We start from the raw sequence: 16,331 nt of genomic DNA, 5'->3' as shown, positions 1-16,331 counted from the left end.
AAAGCTTGAAATATATAAGTCTGGGAAGCATACATGCATACAAAAATATGCACACAGTTTGTGAAGCATACTTACATATAAACATATGCACACACACTTTCTCCATGCATTATTTAGTGATGCACCTGGACTTACATATACACACACACAAACATACACACACATATGTATATATACATGCATAAACATACTTATATATATATATGTATGTGTATATACATAAGCGTACAAATATACGCATATATATATATATACAATGAAAAGATTTATTTTCATATTTCACGATGCGTCTAGAATTACATTCTAAATCTAATGACATACAAGCATCCATATAAATTTATATATGTACTTATATGTGTGTGTGTGTGTGTATACACATATATGTGTGGGGTATTAGTGTTTGTGTGTGTGTGTGTGTGTGTGTGTATGTATATATACATATATATGTGGGGAGATATGTGTCTGTGTGTGTGCCTGTGTGTATGTGTGCGTGTGTGTGTACGCGTATGTGAATGCAGGTCGGGTATTTGGATATTTTGGTGTTCAAAAGAAAGCGAATGTTTATCATGAAACAAACAGATGGAAGTCGTGTATAAATCTAGGAAATAAGGCCAAGGATATTAGCAGATATTTATCATCTTTGAAATGTTTTTCACTCCATGTTTTGTTTTGTCTTGCTTGCTGTGTGTATGAAAACATGCGATTATTAATATACGTATTTCTGTGTGCGTATAGGCGTTATATATATATATATATATATATATATATATATATATATATATATATATATATGTATGTATGTATGTATGTATACATAGTGTTTCAATTTGTGTATATTCATGCTTCTGCTCTGTTGTCTTAGATAAGAGTCAGCAAACACAGATGTATCTGATGTGGAAAGAGTTGAATTAGACGGGTATTAAACGATTGTCAATTACTCTAGTTTTGAAGCAAACCAGATTACGGATGATCAACGAGATTCTACTTTCTTTCTGTATATTTTTCATCTATATTTTTGTTGTTGTTGGAGAGACGAAGCTTTCACATGATTTTTCCGGATTATTAATGGTGTCTGTGAACCGAAAAATGCTATTAATGTGAATTTAAATAAGTTTGCTTTGTCTCAAATCGTTGGTTTTTACTCCCAGGTCATCCCTGTTCGTGCAGATCAATGCTAAAATACCTTCCAGACATCAGAATTCGGTCTTATTTTCAGACATGCCATATTATGATTAAGCTCTGCGTTTCCATCCATTTATAAGACCGTAGGTTGATATTTGAGGAAGACTTGGTTGCTCTTTCAAACGAGACGGGTAACCGCTTAGAGAATTTTCCGGCTTAATTTTTATACCGATAACAATATTCAGTGTGGATTGTATTATTTTGTACACAGAAATCTTTTGAAATAGATCGCGTGTAATTCATTGCATTGAAATGACGTTAATGAGTTAAGTTCGATTCTTTCTTCGCTTCGATTGTGGGTAAGAAACGGTCGTGATTCTGTAAAATCAACTTTCTTTATTCTTTTATCTTTTGCTTCTTTCATTCATTTAACTACGGCCATGCTGTGATACTGTCTAGAACAGTTAAGTCGAACAAGTTGATCCATGTACTTTCTTTTAAGCCTGGTACTTGTTCATTGTACTCTTTCGGCGAACCGATAAGATTCAGGAGTACGTAAGCAAACAAATAGAGTTTCTCAAGTGAGGATGGGAACAAACACAAATATGCACAAATGCATATATATGTATACATACATACATACATACATATATATATATATATATATATATATATATGTATATATATATATATATTATATATATATATATATATATAATATATATATATGTGTGTGTGTATATATATATATGTATGTCTGTCTATATGTATATGTGTGTGTATATATATGTATATATATATATATATGTATGTATATTTGTATATATATATGTATATATATATATATGTATGTACATATATGTATATATATGTATATATATGTATGTATATATATACACTTACGGCAGGCTTCCACATAGTTTCCGTCTACCAAATTCCTTCTCAAGGTATGGCTTCGGCCTGAGGTTATAGTAGAAGTCCCTTACTACAGGTATCGTGCAGTGAGACTGAACCCGAATCCACAAGGCTACAATATGTGCCTCTTAATGACACAACCATGCTTACGCCTAGCCATGCCTGATCTGAGATTTTATTTGATTGATGTAATGCAGATATGTTCTGTAGGGATTTTCTAACCAAAATGAAGAGAGGTGTGTTGAAAGCTACTGGAATAAATGATTGTTTATCTAACGTCTTAAGATGATAGTGTTTTACAAAATTTATATAACCGCTTTTAAATCGATATCGGTCCCAACTATATTCCATCTGTTTCTTTATTCACTCATGAAGAAGCTACAGAGTTTCTTTCTAAGAAAGTGAACCCGAAACGACGAAAGACGGAGTCAAACGCTGCGAGGTATTAAACCAATGTAGTTAACCGATGTTGGACAACTTATTGCAGCGTCCTTGGGAATAAAATAACAGTAAATGTCACAGCATGAAGCTAAATACAACCGCATGAATGCCCAAATTCCTATTCTAAGCAGATGTTATTAATTATTCTACTAGCAGAGGGCTAATTAATTAACATTAATTCAATGTTATTTTTGTTACAATTATACTGAACACACACGCCTTGAAATAGATAGACACAACAAAAGTATGCACACGTAGTATACATACAGACATGCACACACACACACACACGTGATGTAAAAACTGACAGCGAGCTGAACACACGTGCGCACACATATATTGTTCTAAAAACGGTGTAACCATGATCCATATGTTATATGTATGTATGTAGTATTAAATCATAAGCCAGCATATTCTTTTGTGTGTTATACTGAGGTCCAATCTTCCTATTTGTTTAATTCAAATTCCCATACACATATGGTCATAGAATAGACTGCATGTTATGCACTCGCAGTGTATGAATTTCTTGCTTGGATAAAGTAAAATTGAATTGCACGGGGTTATATCTACCATATATATTTCTATATATGTGTATGTGTGCCTGCATTTTTTAAATATATATATACATACATGCACACGAACACACACAAATACGTGCATACACACGCTCACACAAAACAAAAGACGAAGACAGGTGTAAGAACAGCAAGCAGGTGTATTAGTTTCACCCTCGGCAAAGTGAGAAAGGAATAAGAGAAAATAAGAGTGAGAATAAAAAAAAAAGACTTGTGGATTTAGCGATCAAGCATGGCGGCTGGTTGGGCAAAATTTTTTGACAAGAAACGTAGAAAGAAGAGGAGATAATAAAGTATTGGTGATCCCAAAACGAAGGTGCGCTTGTATGTGTGTATGCGAGAAAGATTAATTATGTGTGTGTGGATAGGGGCTAGTGACATTGACGTGTGGTTGTGTGTGTGAAAGGGTATCAGTGAAGAGAGGAAGTAGGTGTCAGAAGACAAGAGAAGAGGAAGGGAGTTGAGCCCAAGTGGGGCAAAGGAGTGAAGAGAGAAGATTAATTCTTGTTCACGGTGAGGTCGGGAGTCCGGATGGTCCTTATGCAAAGACAATCCGAACACAGACAGGTGGGGTAGTGCATGTGTATTTAGGCACATATATATATATATGTATGTGTGTGTGTATGTGAGTGTGTGTGTGTATATGTGACAGGTATAAATGTAAGTACGCATATAGGGACAGAGAGCGACTTTGGGGAAACTAATTTAATAAAACAATACTGACAAAAACCAAATATAATTTAACATAAATTTGTGCACATGTTCTCGATAAGATTCCTTCAGTGACTGCTTCCATGCAGAACCGGAATTATTGACATGCTTGTACTAAATCGTCCGTATACATTTCGGACATCACCTGGACAATAGTGGCCTTCAGTGAAGCCATAATATTGTGAGGATATCGATTAATCTTCCTTTCAACAGTTTTTCAAACGTAGTTGGCTATGGGATTTGTATCTGATAATTTTGCAAATCATACGTTTTGCATTACATGATCGTAAACTTTGTCTGACATTCATTCATTCATGGGATGCTCGTTTGTGAAACATTACTCACCATTCCTATCACAGTTGATCACCCTGAAGACATCAGAATGTTCTGATCATAACCATCCATCAATTCTTGTTAGGTTTTTGGTCTTGCTCCAAAAATGTTTTCCTTCATCATCTGGGCAAGACCAAAGCGAACAATGTTCGTAATTTTTCTTGGCAATTTTCTTAATCGCCATGTTCCGTATGTAAAGCTACAACGAGTGCATTTTTTTTTTTCATTTCTTCTTTTAACATCTTATCTGCCACGGTGTATCTGAAAGAAATAAAACCTTTCAATTGTTTTGAAGAGGACAATATACTAATATTGATATTTTCTCAATTACTCTTGCATCCTATGCAACATAAATGAGTGAAACTCTACCAACACTTATGTATGTGTGTGTGTGTGTGTGTGTGGTATCCTTCGGTCCATGTTGCTCATATGTATCTTGCATCTGGAAATACCTTGGATATGTAAGAGCCCAGGACACTTTTTCTTATGCACAAAACACGTGGTTTTCCAAGAAACAAGTCTCTTAGTGCATGTGGTCTACAGAAAATGCTTATTTGTAAGTATAGGTGTATCCCGATAACGTAAGAACGAACTTTTAATATCTATGAAGAAATATATAGTATTTCGTTTCCTATTTTTGTATTCTTCAATATTAATGCTGTTCTCTCTATACGTTCTTTTTCGAAGGCACCGCCTTGTAATGTGTCGACATTGTCACAGGATTTCCTCTGCAAAATGTAAACCGGATATGTGCTTACTAATTATATTAACTAATTTAATAATATTAACTAGACTATGAATATAGAGAAGTTTAATAGAAATAGCATTAAAGGACCTACAGTTGTACCCAAAATTTCCTTGATCCCACATCCAGTATAATGTGTTTCACAACGAACACTCTTCATCTCTTTGTCATTCAAACACGCATATTATCTACCAACTTAATGACAACTCTCCTTGTAAATTTTAATTTTTCTAGCTAGATTTTTCTCTAACAAAATAACCGTGAAATACAAAAAAAAAAGCAACAACTTTACTTTGAAAGAATTTTTCAGAAGAACATGTATTTCGTGTTCATCGGATGATAAAATTAGCTAGTAAAAATACGGTTGGTCTATTATAGAATATATGTATATTTACATTAATGGCTACAAAAGTATTAATATATATTTAATCCTGAAATTATAGAGGAAGGGGACAAGTCGACTATATTAATCTGAAGGCCTAGCTGGTCTTTATTTTATCGGAACCAAAATGATGAAGATTAATGCTGACTTCGTACTGAAAACATAAAATCACAAAAATTCCGTTAACCATTTTCTCCTGGATGCTAATGATTATGCCAGCTCGTCTCCTTGGCGAAATTGTCTAATGACATCGTTTTAGAGCATTTTATAATTTTCAATAAAAGATGGGTGTTTGCAAAACCTTCAAGCGATATGTGCTAAGAAATATCCGAATGTTGGATTTCGAAAAATATGAATTTGAGACACCGTAATAGTGATGTAGTAACAAAGTAAATAAATAAATAAACGTTAGGTATTTATCCAGTTTAATACTGTCAGCACATTCTTTTTTTGCGTCTTACCATGTGTAAAACTGCTTAAATAGGTTGACATAAATGATTATGTCAAGTGTCCTGCATTTATTAACTGAAAAGACGAATGTCTGATGTGCTCTGCAATCTATCATATCATTATTTAATATTCACATTTCTGTATCTTTACGAATAAGGCGGTGAGCTGGCAGATACGTTAGCAAGCTGGCAGATACGTTCCGAGTTCAAATTCTGCTGAGGTCGACTTTGCCTTTCCCCATTAGGCGAAGGAGCGGCTGTGTGATAAGTAGCTTCCTTATCAACCACGTGGTTCCGGATTCAGTCCCACTGCGTGGCACCTTGGGCAAATGTCTTCTACTATAGCCTCGGGCCAACTAAAGCCTTGTGAGTGGATTTGGTTGACGGAAACTGAAAGGAGCCTGTCGTATATATGTATATATTTATTTATGTGTGTTTGTTTGTGTTTTTCCCCCCAACATAGCTTGACAACCGATGGTGGTGTGCTTACGTCCCCGTCACTTAGCGGTTCGGCTAAAAGAGACCGATAGCATAACTACTAGGCTTGCAAAGAATAAGTCCTGGGCTCGATTTGCTCGACTAGAGGCGGTGCTGCAGCATGGCCGCAGTCAAATGACTGAAACAAGTAAAAGAAAAAGAGAGAATACTTAGCTTTCCTTCGTTTGAATAACGTGAAACTCTTGAGGAACGATTCCAGAAACACAGCTTCTAACAAAATGCACTGTCATCACATTCTATAGTCAAAGCTTTGCCCCAGGTGTGAACTTATTCGTGTGCATGTGTGTGTATGTGAGCGTGTTTGTCTCCACCCCCGCTTGATTATCGGTGGTGGTGCCTGTACATCATCGGCAAAAGCGACACGTAGAATAACAAAAAAAAAGTATGAGGTCGATTAATTCGACTAAAATTCTTCAACCCGGTGCTCCAGTATGGCCACAGTCTAATGATTGAAACAAGAAAGAGACAAACGATAAAAGATACACACATAATATATATATATATATATATATTATATATATGTATACACACACACATATTTTTATTAAGTGGGATTTTGTGTTGAGGAATGCAGTAGTTACGATTGTAATAAGATGTTAATATAAAATTAGAGAATGTGGCACTACTAGTAGTAGTAGTAGTAGTAGTAGTAGTAGTAGTAGTAGTTTTTGTTGTTGCCGTCGTCGTTATTGATAGTCGTAGTTTTGGTAATGGCGTGGGAGAGGCGAATGAATTCTGACTTACCAACCGTGGTCTTCAATGGCATAAAGAAGAAACAAGGACAATGAGTCTTTGAATGAATATGCGAACAAAGGATTAAAGTTTCTAGAATGTTAGAATGGCTGGACGAATAAAGAAAGGAACGGATCATAAAGGAATGTAGGAATGAATGAAAGAATAGAATAATAGAGGAAGGAAATAATTTCACAAGAATTAGAATTAAAAATGTATTCTAATTCATCTTCCTCATTATCATTAGCAGCAGCTGCTGAGACATCCCCCCACTATCGTCACCCTTATGCTTCTATCTTAGTCTTTTCTATCTATCTGTCTAACTCTGTATGTGTGTGTGTGTGTGTGTGTGTGTGTGTATCTTCACACACATAAACATGCACACACATACATTTTAGTATAATCTGGATAGCTTCATTTGAAAGCTCCTGTACATGTGCATTTGAAAGCTCCTGTACATCACATGCCTTTCTACTGCAGGATACTGCCCAAGGTTGGATAAATAAGTGGAACTCCACTATTGTATGGGATATAAGAATTATACAGTGTAAGGATATTGCATGGATATACAAATAGTATAACACGAAGGAAATTAGCAGGCTTTAATAGCGAATCACATTTGTTTCTGCAACGGACAGCAGCTTTCAGTTGCTGAGTTCACATGATTATATCATTATATCAGATTAATGGTTAGAATTACTCCATAATCAAATATTGTTCAGCGACAGCCATGTATAGTTGCTTCCTCGGGAGCAATGCGATCAGGTACTGTCGGATATCTATGAGTTTCCTCAGATATACCTTGTTTATTACTCTCCCCCAATCATTTCCTTAGAATCTAATGAAGTTTGCAACTGTAAGTTGGTATCCTATGCATAAGCAAATCTGATTTGCTATTAAAACCAGCTATTTTCTATCTTAGAGATATATTATTTTCCATCTTCGAGATGTGTATATGTGTCCGTGCGTGCGTCCATGTGTGTGCTTGGGTGTGTGTGTGTGTGTGTGTGCTTGTGTTTGTGTTTGTGTACGCAGTGTATATGGCTGTAAAAGGCATTACTTTCTTTCAAGACCATGTGTTACTAGATTAGCTCTCGCATAGAATACATCATAAGTGATGTTTCCTGGAGCGATTGGGTATTTCGAGTCTTTCAGTAATTAGACATTCTCATCCAGGCGACCCAATGATACTCTTTTACTTGTTTCAGTCATTTGACTGTGGCCATGCTCGAGCAACGCTTTTAGTCGAGCAAATCGATCCCAAGACTTATTCTTTGTAAGCCTAATACTTATTCTATCGGTCTCTTTTGCCGAACTGCTAATTTACTGGGGCGTAAACACACCAACATCGGTTGTCAAGCGATGTTGGGGGACAAACATTGACACACAAACATACACACACTTATATAAATATAGATATATACGACGGGATTCTTTCAGTTTCTGTCTACCAAATCCAATCACAAGGCTCTGGTCGGCCCGAGGCTATATTAGAAGATACTTGCCCAAGTTGCCATGCAGTGGGACTGAACATGGTAAGCAAGCTACTTGCCACGCAGCCAGTTCCAGTTTGTATTCAGTTAATATTACTCCTTTCAAGTTCTCAAATTTCCTTATCTACATCCACCACATCTACAACCACCTCATCTCTGCTGATTTAATGACGTTCTGTCCACTGGCCCATGTAATGCCCAACATATTGTATCCCCTACAAAGAGACTGGCTTGCATATCCTCTCCGTTATGCTTCAGTGGGATCACACTTTACTGGCAACTCATTGTTTTATACAACTCCGCAAGTAAAAGAGTAATGACCCCCCTCAGTCACGAATGACCGTGGGATTGCGTCTAGAAATTTCCCCTCTCAGGCACAAGTCTGGGCAAGGTTTTTGGAAGACAAGCAGTCGCGAATACATACCGGTCACCGCTCTCCACGTCACCGATGTTGTTCAAGGAACAGGCAGAAACTGATACAGCTTGGCACAAGTGATGTCGCAACTCATTTCCAAAGCTGAGTGAACTGGAGCAACGTGAAATAAAATGTCTTGCTCCAGAACACAACACACATCCTGGGAATCGAACTCACATCCACACGATTGTGAGCGCGATGCTCTAACTACTGTGGCATGTACCTCTATTTATTTAATTTTTATTTAAAATAAAGCATATTTTATTTACTTCTTTTCATTCAAGGTCTCAGAGCGATCTTTCTAGGAAGTGGCGAGTTCTAACTGATTTGTCTGCATGGATGTTCTAAGACCAGCTCCATGTGTGGCTTTAAGTAATGCTGATGCGACGGTTTCAGGGAACTTCATCTGCTTCCATATATAAATATTTATGGTAATGTGGCAGTGGAGGACGACGAAGGAACACATATACACACACGCACAAAAAAAGGAAAAATACACAAAGTCGTGGACACACTTACCCCTCATCAATATGTGCGTGTGTTTTTGTACACACACACACACACACACACACACACACAAACTCACACACTTACACACAGACAGATAGATAGACAAATAAACTGACAGACATATATATATTTATATATATATTTATATATATATATATATATATATATATATATTGTTATATTTCGGAATGGTCATATGCCAGTTTAGCCAATAAAAACACACGCACTATATAAAAATATATAAAAAATCTTGCACAACAAATATTTAAACGTATATATATATATATAATATATATATATATATATATATATATAATACAAAATGGGACATGAACGCAAAACATCCGGACAACTAGGGACAAAAGGGGACAACAAACATCCAGACAGACGATACAACAAAACAAGGATGGATATATATATATATATATTGATGGAGATAGATATTTGTTTACGCAGTTATATATAAAAGGCAATTTTCTATTAAATTAAATGATTATTCATTTTTAGCAGAACACATATTTATTTATCTTTTACAAGGAAAAAGATTGACTGTAACATCGAAGTTTCTACTTCCTCGCCTCCGTCAAATGCTCCAGCATGTGTTTATGTATGCGTACGCACACGTATGTGTGTGTGTATGCTCGTTTGTGTGTTAGAGAACGTGTGTGTATATATACAAAGAAGCATGTATGTGGATGTGTGTGTATGAATATAGTATGTAGGTTGTTCGAAATTGATGTGGAGATGGGAATTACACGTCTTCTTAGAAACAGCAGCTACCTTTCTGATTAGAATCTAATCTTAATTTCTTGAGAAATAAAAGACTTATTTGATAATATAATCCAAGAACTGTATTTGTCACTGCAGTGTAGTAAAAATGTTGTGTTGGTCATGGCCAGAATGCAATTCGACATTATGCCTGTTTAATCTCGGATGTGACAAATGGCATGGGTGTGTGCTACGCAACAAACCAATAATCCTTCTCCTTCTCATCGTTCTCTTCCTCCACATCATCATCATCATCATCACCACCATCCTCCTACCCATCATAATCATCATGCTCTTTATGAATATCATTCTCGAACTTTTCATCACCACCATCATGAACATCATCTCCATTATTATCATCACAATTCCTTCCGTTTTTGCGGCACTCCTACCACCTTGTATACTCTTGTGACGAACAGCTATTACAATACTATTCTCCTGGCTTTTTTCATTCTTTGAATCACCGTTCCCCCAACCCAACCCAACTCAACCATTTTCCTCTCATGCATGGTTGCTGGGTGAGGTGGAATCCAAGCGAATGGTAGATCTAGAATTCTTCCATCACCAACATCACATTGTTCGTGTATGCCTGTCATATTGTCATGACATTAGAATATGACAAACGGACAAACATCAAAGCTTACTCCAGCGATATACGTACGTATATATCGTGTTGAAAAATTCTATTAAGTGAGATTATCGCTGTTTGACAAAATTGTTTGGCGAAAACTTTCTCTAGGTTTGTTTAAAATCAAATATATAAATGAAATAAAAATAAAACCAATAATAATAATAATAATAATAATAATAATAATAATAATAATAATAATAATAATGATAATAATAGTAATAAAACAAGGGCAATAACTCCAATAAAATCACCTCGTTGACTAGGTTTGATAATATCCGACAATCTTCCTGTCACCTTTCTTGTTCAGAAATATATTCACTTCCTCTCTTTTAACATTATTTGCATTTACACCATTCGACACACGGACGCTTGCACACACACATACACACACATACATACACACATACATACAAACTTACATACATACATAGATACATAAATACATACATACATACATACATACATACATTCATACATACATACATACATACATACATACATATATATATACTTATAGGCACATACATATATGTATATCGCTGTTGTTAATAATACTAATGATAATATTATTATTATTATTATTATTATTATTATTATTATTATTATTATTATTATTATTATTACCTCTTTTACTTTCACATGCTATGTTATTTCCATTTCAATGTTACTGTTCTTTTACTCGCTTTTCAATTTTTTTCCCTATCAATGACTTGTTTAGAAGAGATCAAGATGTCTACCAGATTATACAGATATTTTCATTTCCTGGCTTTGATATGACATATGTGTTGTTCCGTTTGATCACTTTATCGGTTTGAACTGATGCATCTCATGTCATATACAGATATATCCTGTCATGATATATCTATTGTCGTACACATACTAGATTTGGTACATGTTTATGCTACGGAATCACAATTCTTATGTTGATGAGAGGATGACATTTTGCTCAACGGTCATCACTCATGTCTTGGAACATTATAATTGTTGTTGTTATTGGATTGACAATATGGTAAATACGTGTGAAAACTACCAAGCAGTAATCGTTCTGGTTCTTTATGTTCCAGATTCCAATCCTCCCGATCTGAAATTTGACATTCGAACTCTTCATTATCGATAAAACACAGGCTGTACGGCCTAAATTTGACAGTGCATAAAAGGAAAATAAAACGCAATATTCTATCTAAAAATAAATGTATTTTAAAAGGCCAAACTATATCAACTAGATTATGGATGAGAAATAACGATTTCCTCAGAGTAGCCGGCCTCAGCTTCCACCATGTCCTCAAGACAGCTCTGGAACTTACTGCATGCAATTCTAACTGTGTGTCTGGGAAGATCATGGAACATCTCATTGATCCTAGCCGACAGCTTGGCTTTTGTGTTGCAAGCAGATCGGGCTTTTTCAATTGCGTCTTACACATAGCAATCCTTTGGATTACAATTGGGATAATTAGGAGGCCAGAAATTAGGGCTGGTGAGGTAGTAGTAATTCTCCGATAAACACTTGTGCCTTTTTTACGGAGGTATGACAAGCAGCACACACATACATGGCCTTCCAGCAGCGACTACCTCAAGTCAGGGTTTGATCACAATCTCAAGCAACTTCACATAACCGATTTTGAATTCAGCATAAGGCCCCGTTCAAACATATAGGACGGCATACTGTCACCCTTACTGAAGATCCAGCCATAGACTATCGCAGTTTGGAAGAACTTAGTTTTCATGATGCCCATGTTACGTGTTACAACCTTTAGAATTTTACAGAGATTTTAAGCAGAAGTCATGATGTTAGCGTTTTGATAACCGGGTGAATCATAATGGCATAGTTAACTCTTTTATAATATTCTCATGGATTCCAGTTTTCTATGTCAGCTAATATTTTATCAACCATAACTTTAATCTTTATGCTCTCCAACACTGTTCACCAATACTGGAAGCTGTTACTCTAAAAACAGACATAAAAATCATCAAATTTAGTCCGAATACCCTGTAAAATACCAGGCTAGTACTGAGGTCGATATCAAATAACACCGCTTTTCAATACTGTTGAAAATATTATCATCATCATTATTGTTATCATTAGCAAGCTAGTAGAATCGTTTGCACGCCGAGCGAAATGCTTGGCCGTATTTCGCCCTGACGCTACGTTCTGAGTTAAAATTCAGCCGAAGTCAACTTTGCCTTTCATGCTTTCGGTGTCGATAAATTAAGTACCAGTTGCATACTGGGGTCGATCTAATCGACTGGCTCCCTCCCCCCAAATTTCAGGCCTTGTGCCTATAGTTGAAAAGATTATTATTATTATTATATTATTATTATTATTATTATTATTATTATTATTATTATTGAGCTAGTGGGACCGTTAGCACGCCAGACAAAATGCTTAGCGGCATTTCATTCATCTCTACGTTCTGAGTTCAAATTCCACGGAGGTCGACTTTGCCTTTTATTCTTTCAGGTTCGATAAAATAAGCGCCATTTATGCACTGGGATAGGTGCAATCGAGTAGTCCCCTCACCCAAATTACTGGCCTGGTGCCAAAATATGAAACCATTATTATTTCTTGTTCTACTTAACAGTAAGCTGCCCATATATGTTCAGAAATTAAGTCTTATCGAGTTTATTATAATGTAACGTTTTATATACTGGTCACGTGTTGATGCAATTTCCAGTCTATTGTAACCTCACTCACAATTTCTTGTTATATTCCAATGTCATACTGCTATTGTTATATATTTATCTGCTAGTTTATTTTGTAATGTATTATCGATGCTTCTGATATTGAATATTTATTAATAATACATTTCATTCATTTTCTTTCGACAGGAACCAAATGCCGGTGACAATTAAGGGGCAGATAACCATGGAGAAAACACCAAGTTATTTTATTACGCGAGATGTTCCTCGTCGAATCCACAGCATGTCAAAAGATGTTAAGTTAATCGTCGTTGTTCGCGACCCGGTCACCCGTGCAATTTCTGATTATACACAGACTATGACCAAACGACACACTATTAGACAATTCGAACAATGGCATTTGTGAATAACAGCACTCGAATTGTGGACACGTCTTGGGGAGCAATTCGTATTGGTGTCTACGCTAAACATCTTCAGTCATGGTTGAAATATTTTCCACTTGAACAAATGCATTTTGTAAGCGGAGAGAAACTAATATCAGATCCTGCAGGAGAAATGACGTTATTACAAGATTTTCTCGGACTTAAAAGGGTCATAAACGAAAAACATTTTTTCTTTAATGAAACAAAGGGGTTTCCTTGTCTGAAAAAAGTAGAAGGCAGCGGCCATCCGCACTGCTTAGGTAAAACGAAAGGACGACAACACCCAGTAATAGATCCACGTGTAATACAAAGGTTAAGAGACTTTTATCGACCATTTAACACAAAGTTTTATAGCATGGCCAAACGGAATTTTGAATGGCCTTGATACAGGTACATTGCTTTGCTGGGTTGAGTATGGTTTTCTAATCGTTGTTCGTTTGTTTAAGAGGAATAAATGAATTTATGAAGGAAAGCAGAACAAAAGTACAAAAGAAAAGAAGAAAAAAAAAAAAAGAAACTACAACTTTTTTTCAGTTACTCGTACGTAAACCTCAACTGGATGTACAAATGAAGTTGTACTGCTTCTTATTGATTTTTCAGATTAATATAAGGAATATTATTTTGTTGAACATGAAGGGTTCCTATTTTAAAGAACGATGATTTTTGTATACGCATACATCAATATATATACGTACAAAAAGGCGAACATGCATACGTATGTTTATATAAATATTTGTTTCATCGTATGTATGTATGTATATGTATATATATATATATATATTATATATATATATATATATATATATATATATATATATACCCACACACATACATATATATATATATATATATATACTCATACACATACATATATATGTATGTACATATACACACATATACATATATTTGTACATGACATGGATGGCTGGATGTAAGAACACATGCATGCTAAGGTGTGTGTGTGTGTGTACGGAGATATGTATATGAGGCATTATTGCATGCATATGCATATATGAAAATAAACATGATGTATTTTGTTCCGAATTCATGCATGCACAAAGTGGATTATTAAGTGTTGTGCATAAATATAAATATATAAATAGATATTAAGAAACGCATACTTTTTGGCACTAACAGAAGGAAGTTTGCATTTACACACAAATATACGCCCATAGACACATGCACACACATACGTATATTTCATATATATATATAATATAATAATAATAACAATATATATATATATATATATATATATAATAAAATATATATATATAATATATATATATATATTATATAAATACAGACGCATGTATATTATATAAATGCTCACACATATATTACATATATATATATATTAACATTTGTATGAAAATATATTTATATTAGTATATGTAATATACGAAGTTGCATATGCAGATGCACATATATTTTTCATGCATACGTGCACACGTATATATATGTGTACATGCTTGTTGTTGGAGTGGTCATGTATGTATATGCATGTGTGCATGGATACTTACACTCGTATATGCATATGTATATAGCTACCAACTTATGCATTACATCATACACTCCAACATATTCATTGCAAAATATTACTTGCAAAAAAACAAGAAAGGTGGGGTGGAAGGTGCATGTATACATATCTATTCATAAGAACCATGTATATACATAAATATGCGTACTTAAATCTTTATACACGGTCGTTCATATTGAAACACGTACGCACATACACCAACCAACACATTTATGACATTGAAAATTACACATAAATAGTATTATGCATTCACGTTTATGTATAACCGTCCAACTTCCATACAGATCCAAAATGACAATACAGAGTGTTTACCGTATGTGTGTGTCCACTATATATTTCTATACGTTCCCTAAATTTTATCCATATTGGATAACCATACAAGAACAAAAATATAAACATGAAAGCTTATTCGCATAACATTTTAATTTAATTCAATGGTGCGTGAAATGTACTGTAACATTTTTGAGAGGATAACATTATAGTAGAAGGTTGAAGTAAGAATATGGGAGGTTAAAAAAAATGAAATAAAATATGTAATATTTAGATAAAGCATATACGGCATATTGAACACCGAATTTTTAATGGCAACGGATCGACAAAAAACAACAGCAGTAATATCAACATACTACTACTACAACTACTACCACTACTAGTAGTAGTAGTAGTAGTACGACTACTACTCAAGCCAAAATCAAAATAGTCGCTCGACATATTAGAGAAAGCATACAAATCACTTTCAAATTACACCGCACAATATCCATCTCGGACCACATGTATACATGTAAAATAAACACACACACACATATATGATATATGATATATGATATATGATATATATATATATATTATACATATGCATACATACATAATACATTCATATATATATATATATGTGTGTGTGTGTATTGGACTGGTACAATTGCTTGAGTGTCAGGCAAAAAAGCATTGCGATGCAAGTTTCGGTGCTTTGTATTCTGAGATCAAATCTCGAGCAGGTCATCATTGTCTTTCA

General features: G+C 34.8%; 1 protein-coding gene across 1 annotated transcript in view; it reads left to right on the top strand.

The window, feature by feature from the left end:
* Positions 1–14,247, top strand: part of LOC115214284 (serine/threonine-protein kinase pakA-like) — a 149,835-nt gene extending 135,588 nt beyond the window's left edge. The window contains 2 exon segments of the mRNA XM_029783430.2: positions 13,547–13,734; positions 13,737–14,247. Of these exon segments, the coding sequence (XP_029639290.1) occupies positions 13,547–13,734; positions 13,737–14,164 (616 nt within the window). The 3' untranslated portion in view covers positions 14,165–14,247.
* Positions 14,248–16,331: the final 2,084 nt, after the last annotated feature.

This window comes from Octopus sinensis, linkage group LG7 (genome assembly GCF_006345805.1).
Source record: "Octopus sinensis linkage group LG7, ASM634580v1, whole genome shotgun sequence".
Taxonomy (NCBI): Eukaryota; Metazoa; Mollusca; class Cephalopoda; order Octopoda; family Octopodidae; genus Octopus; species Octopus sinensis.
Note: the sequence above shows the minus strand (reverse complement) of the source record. Positions and strands in the feature narration are given on the sequence as shown.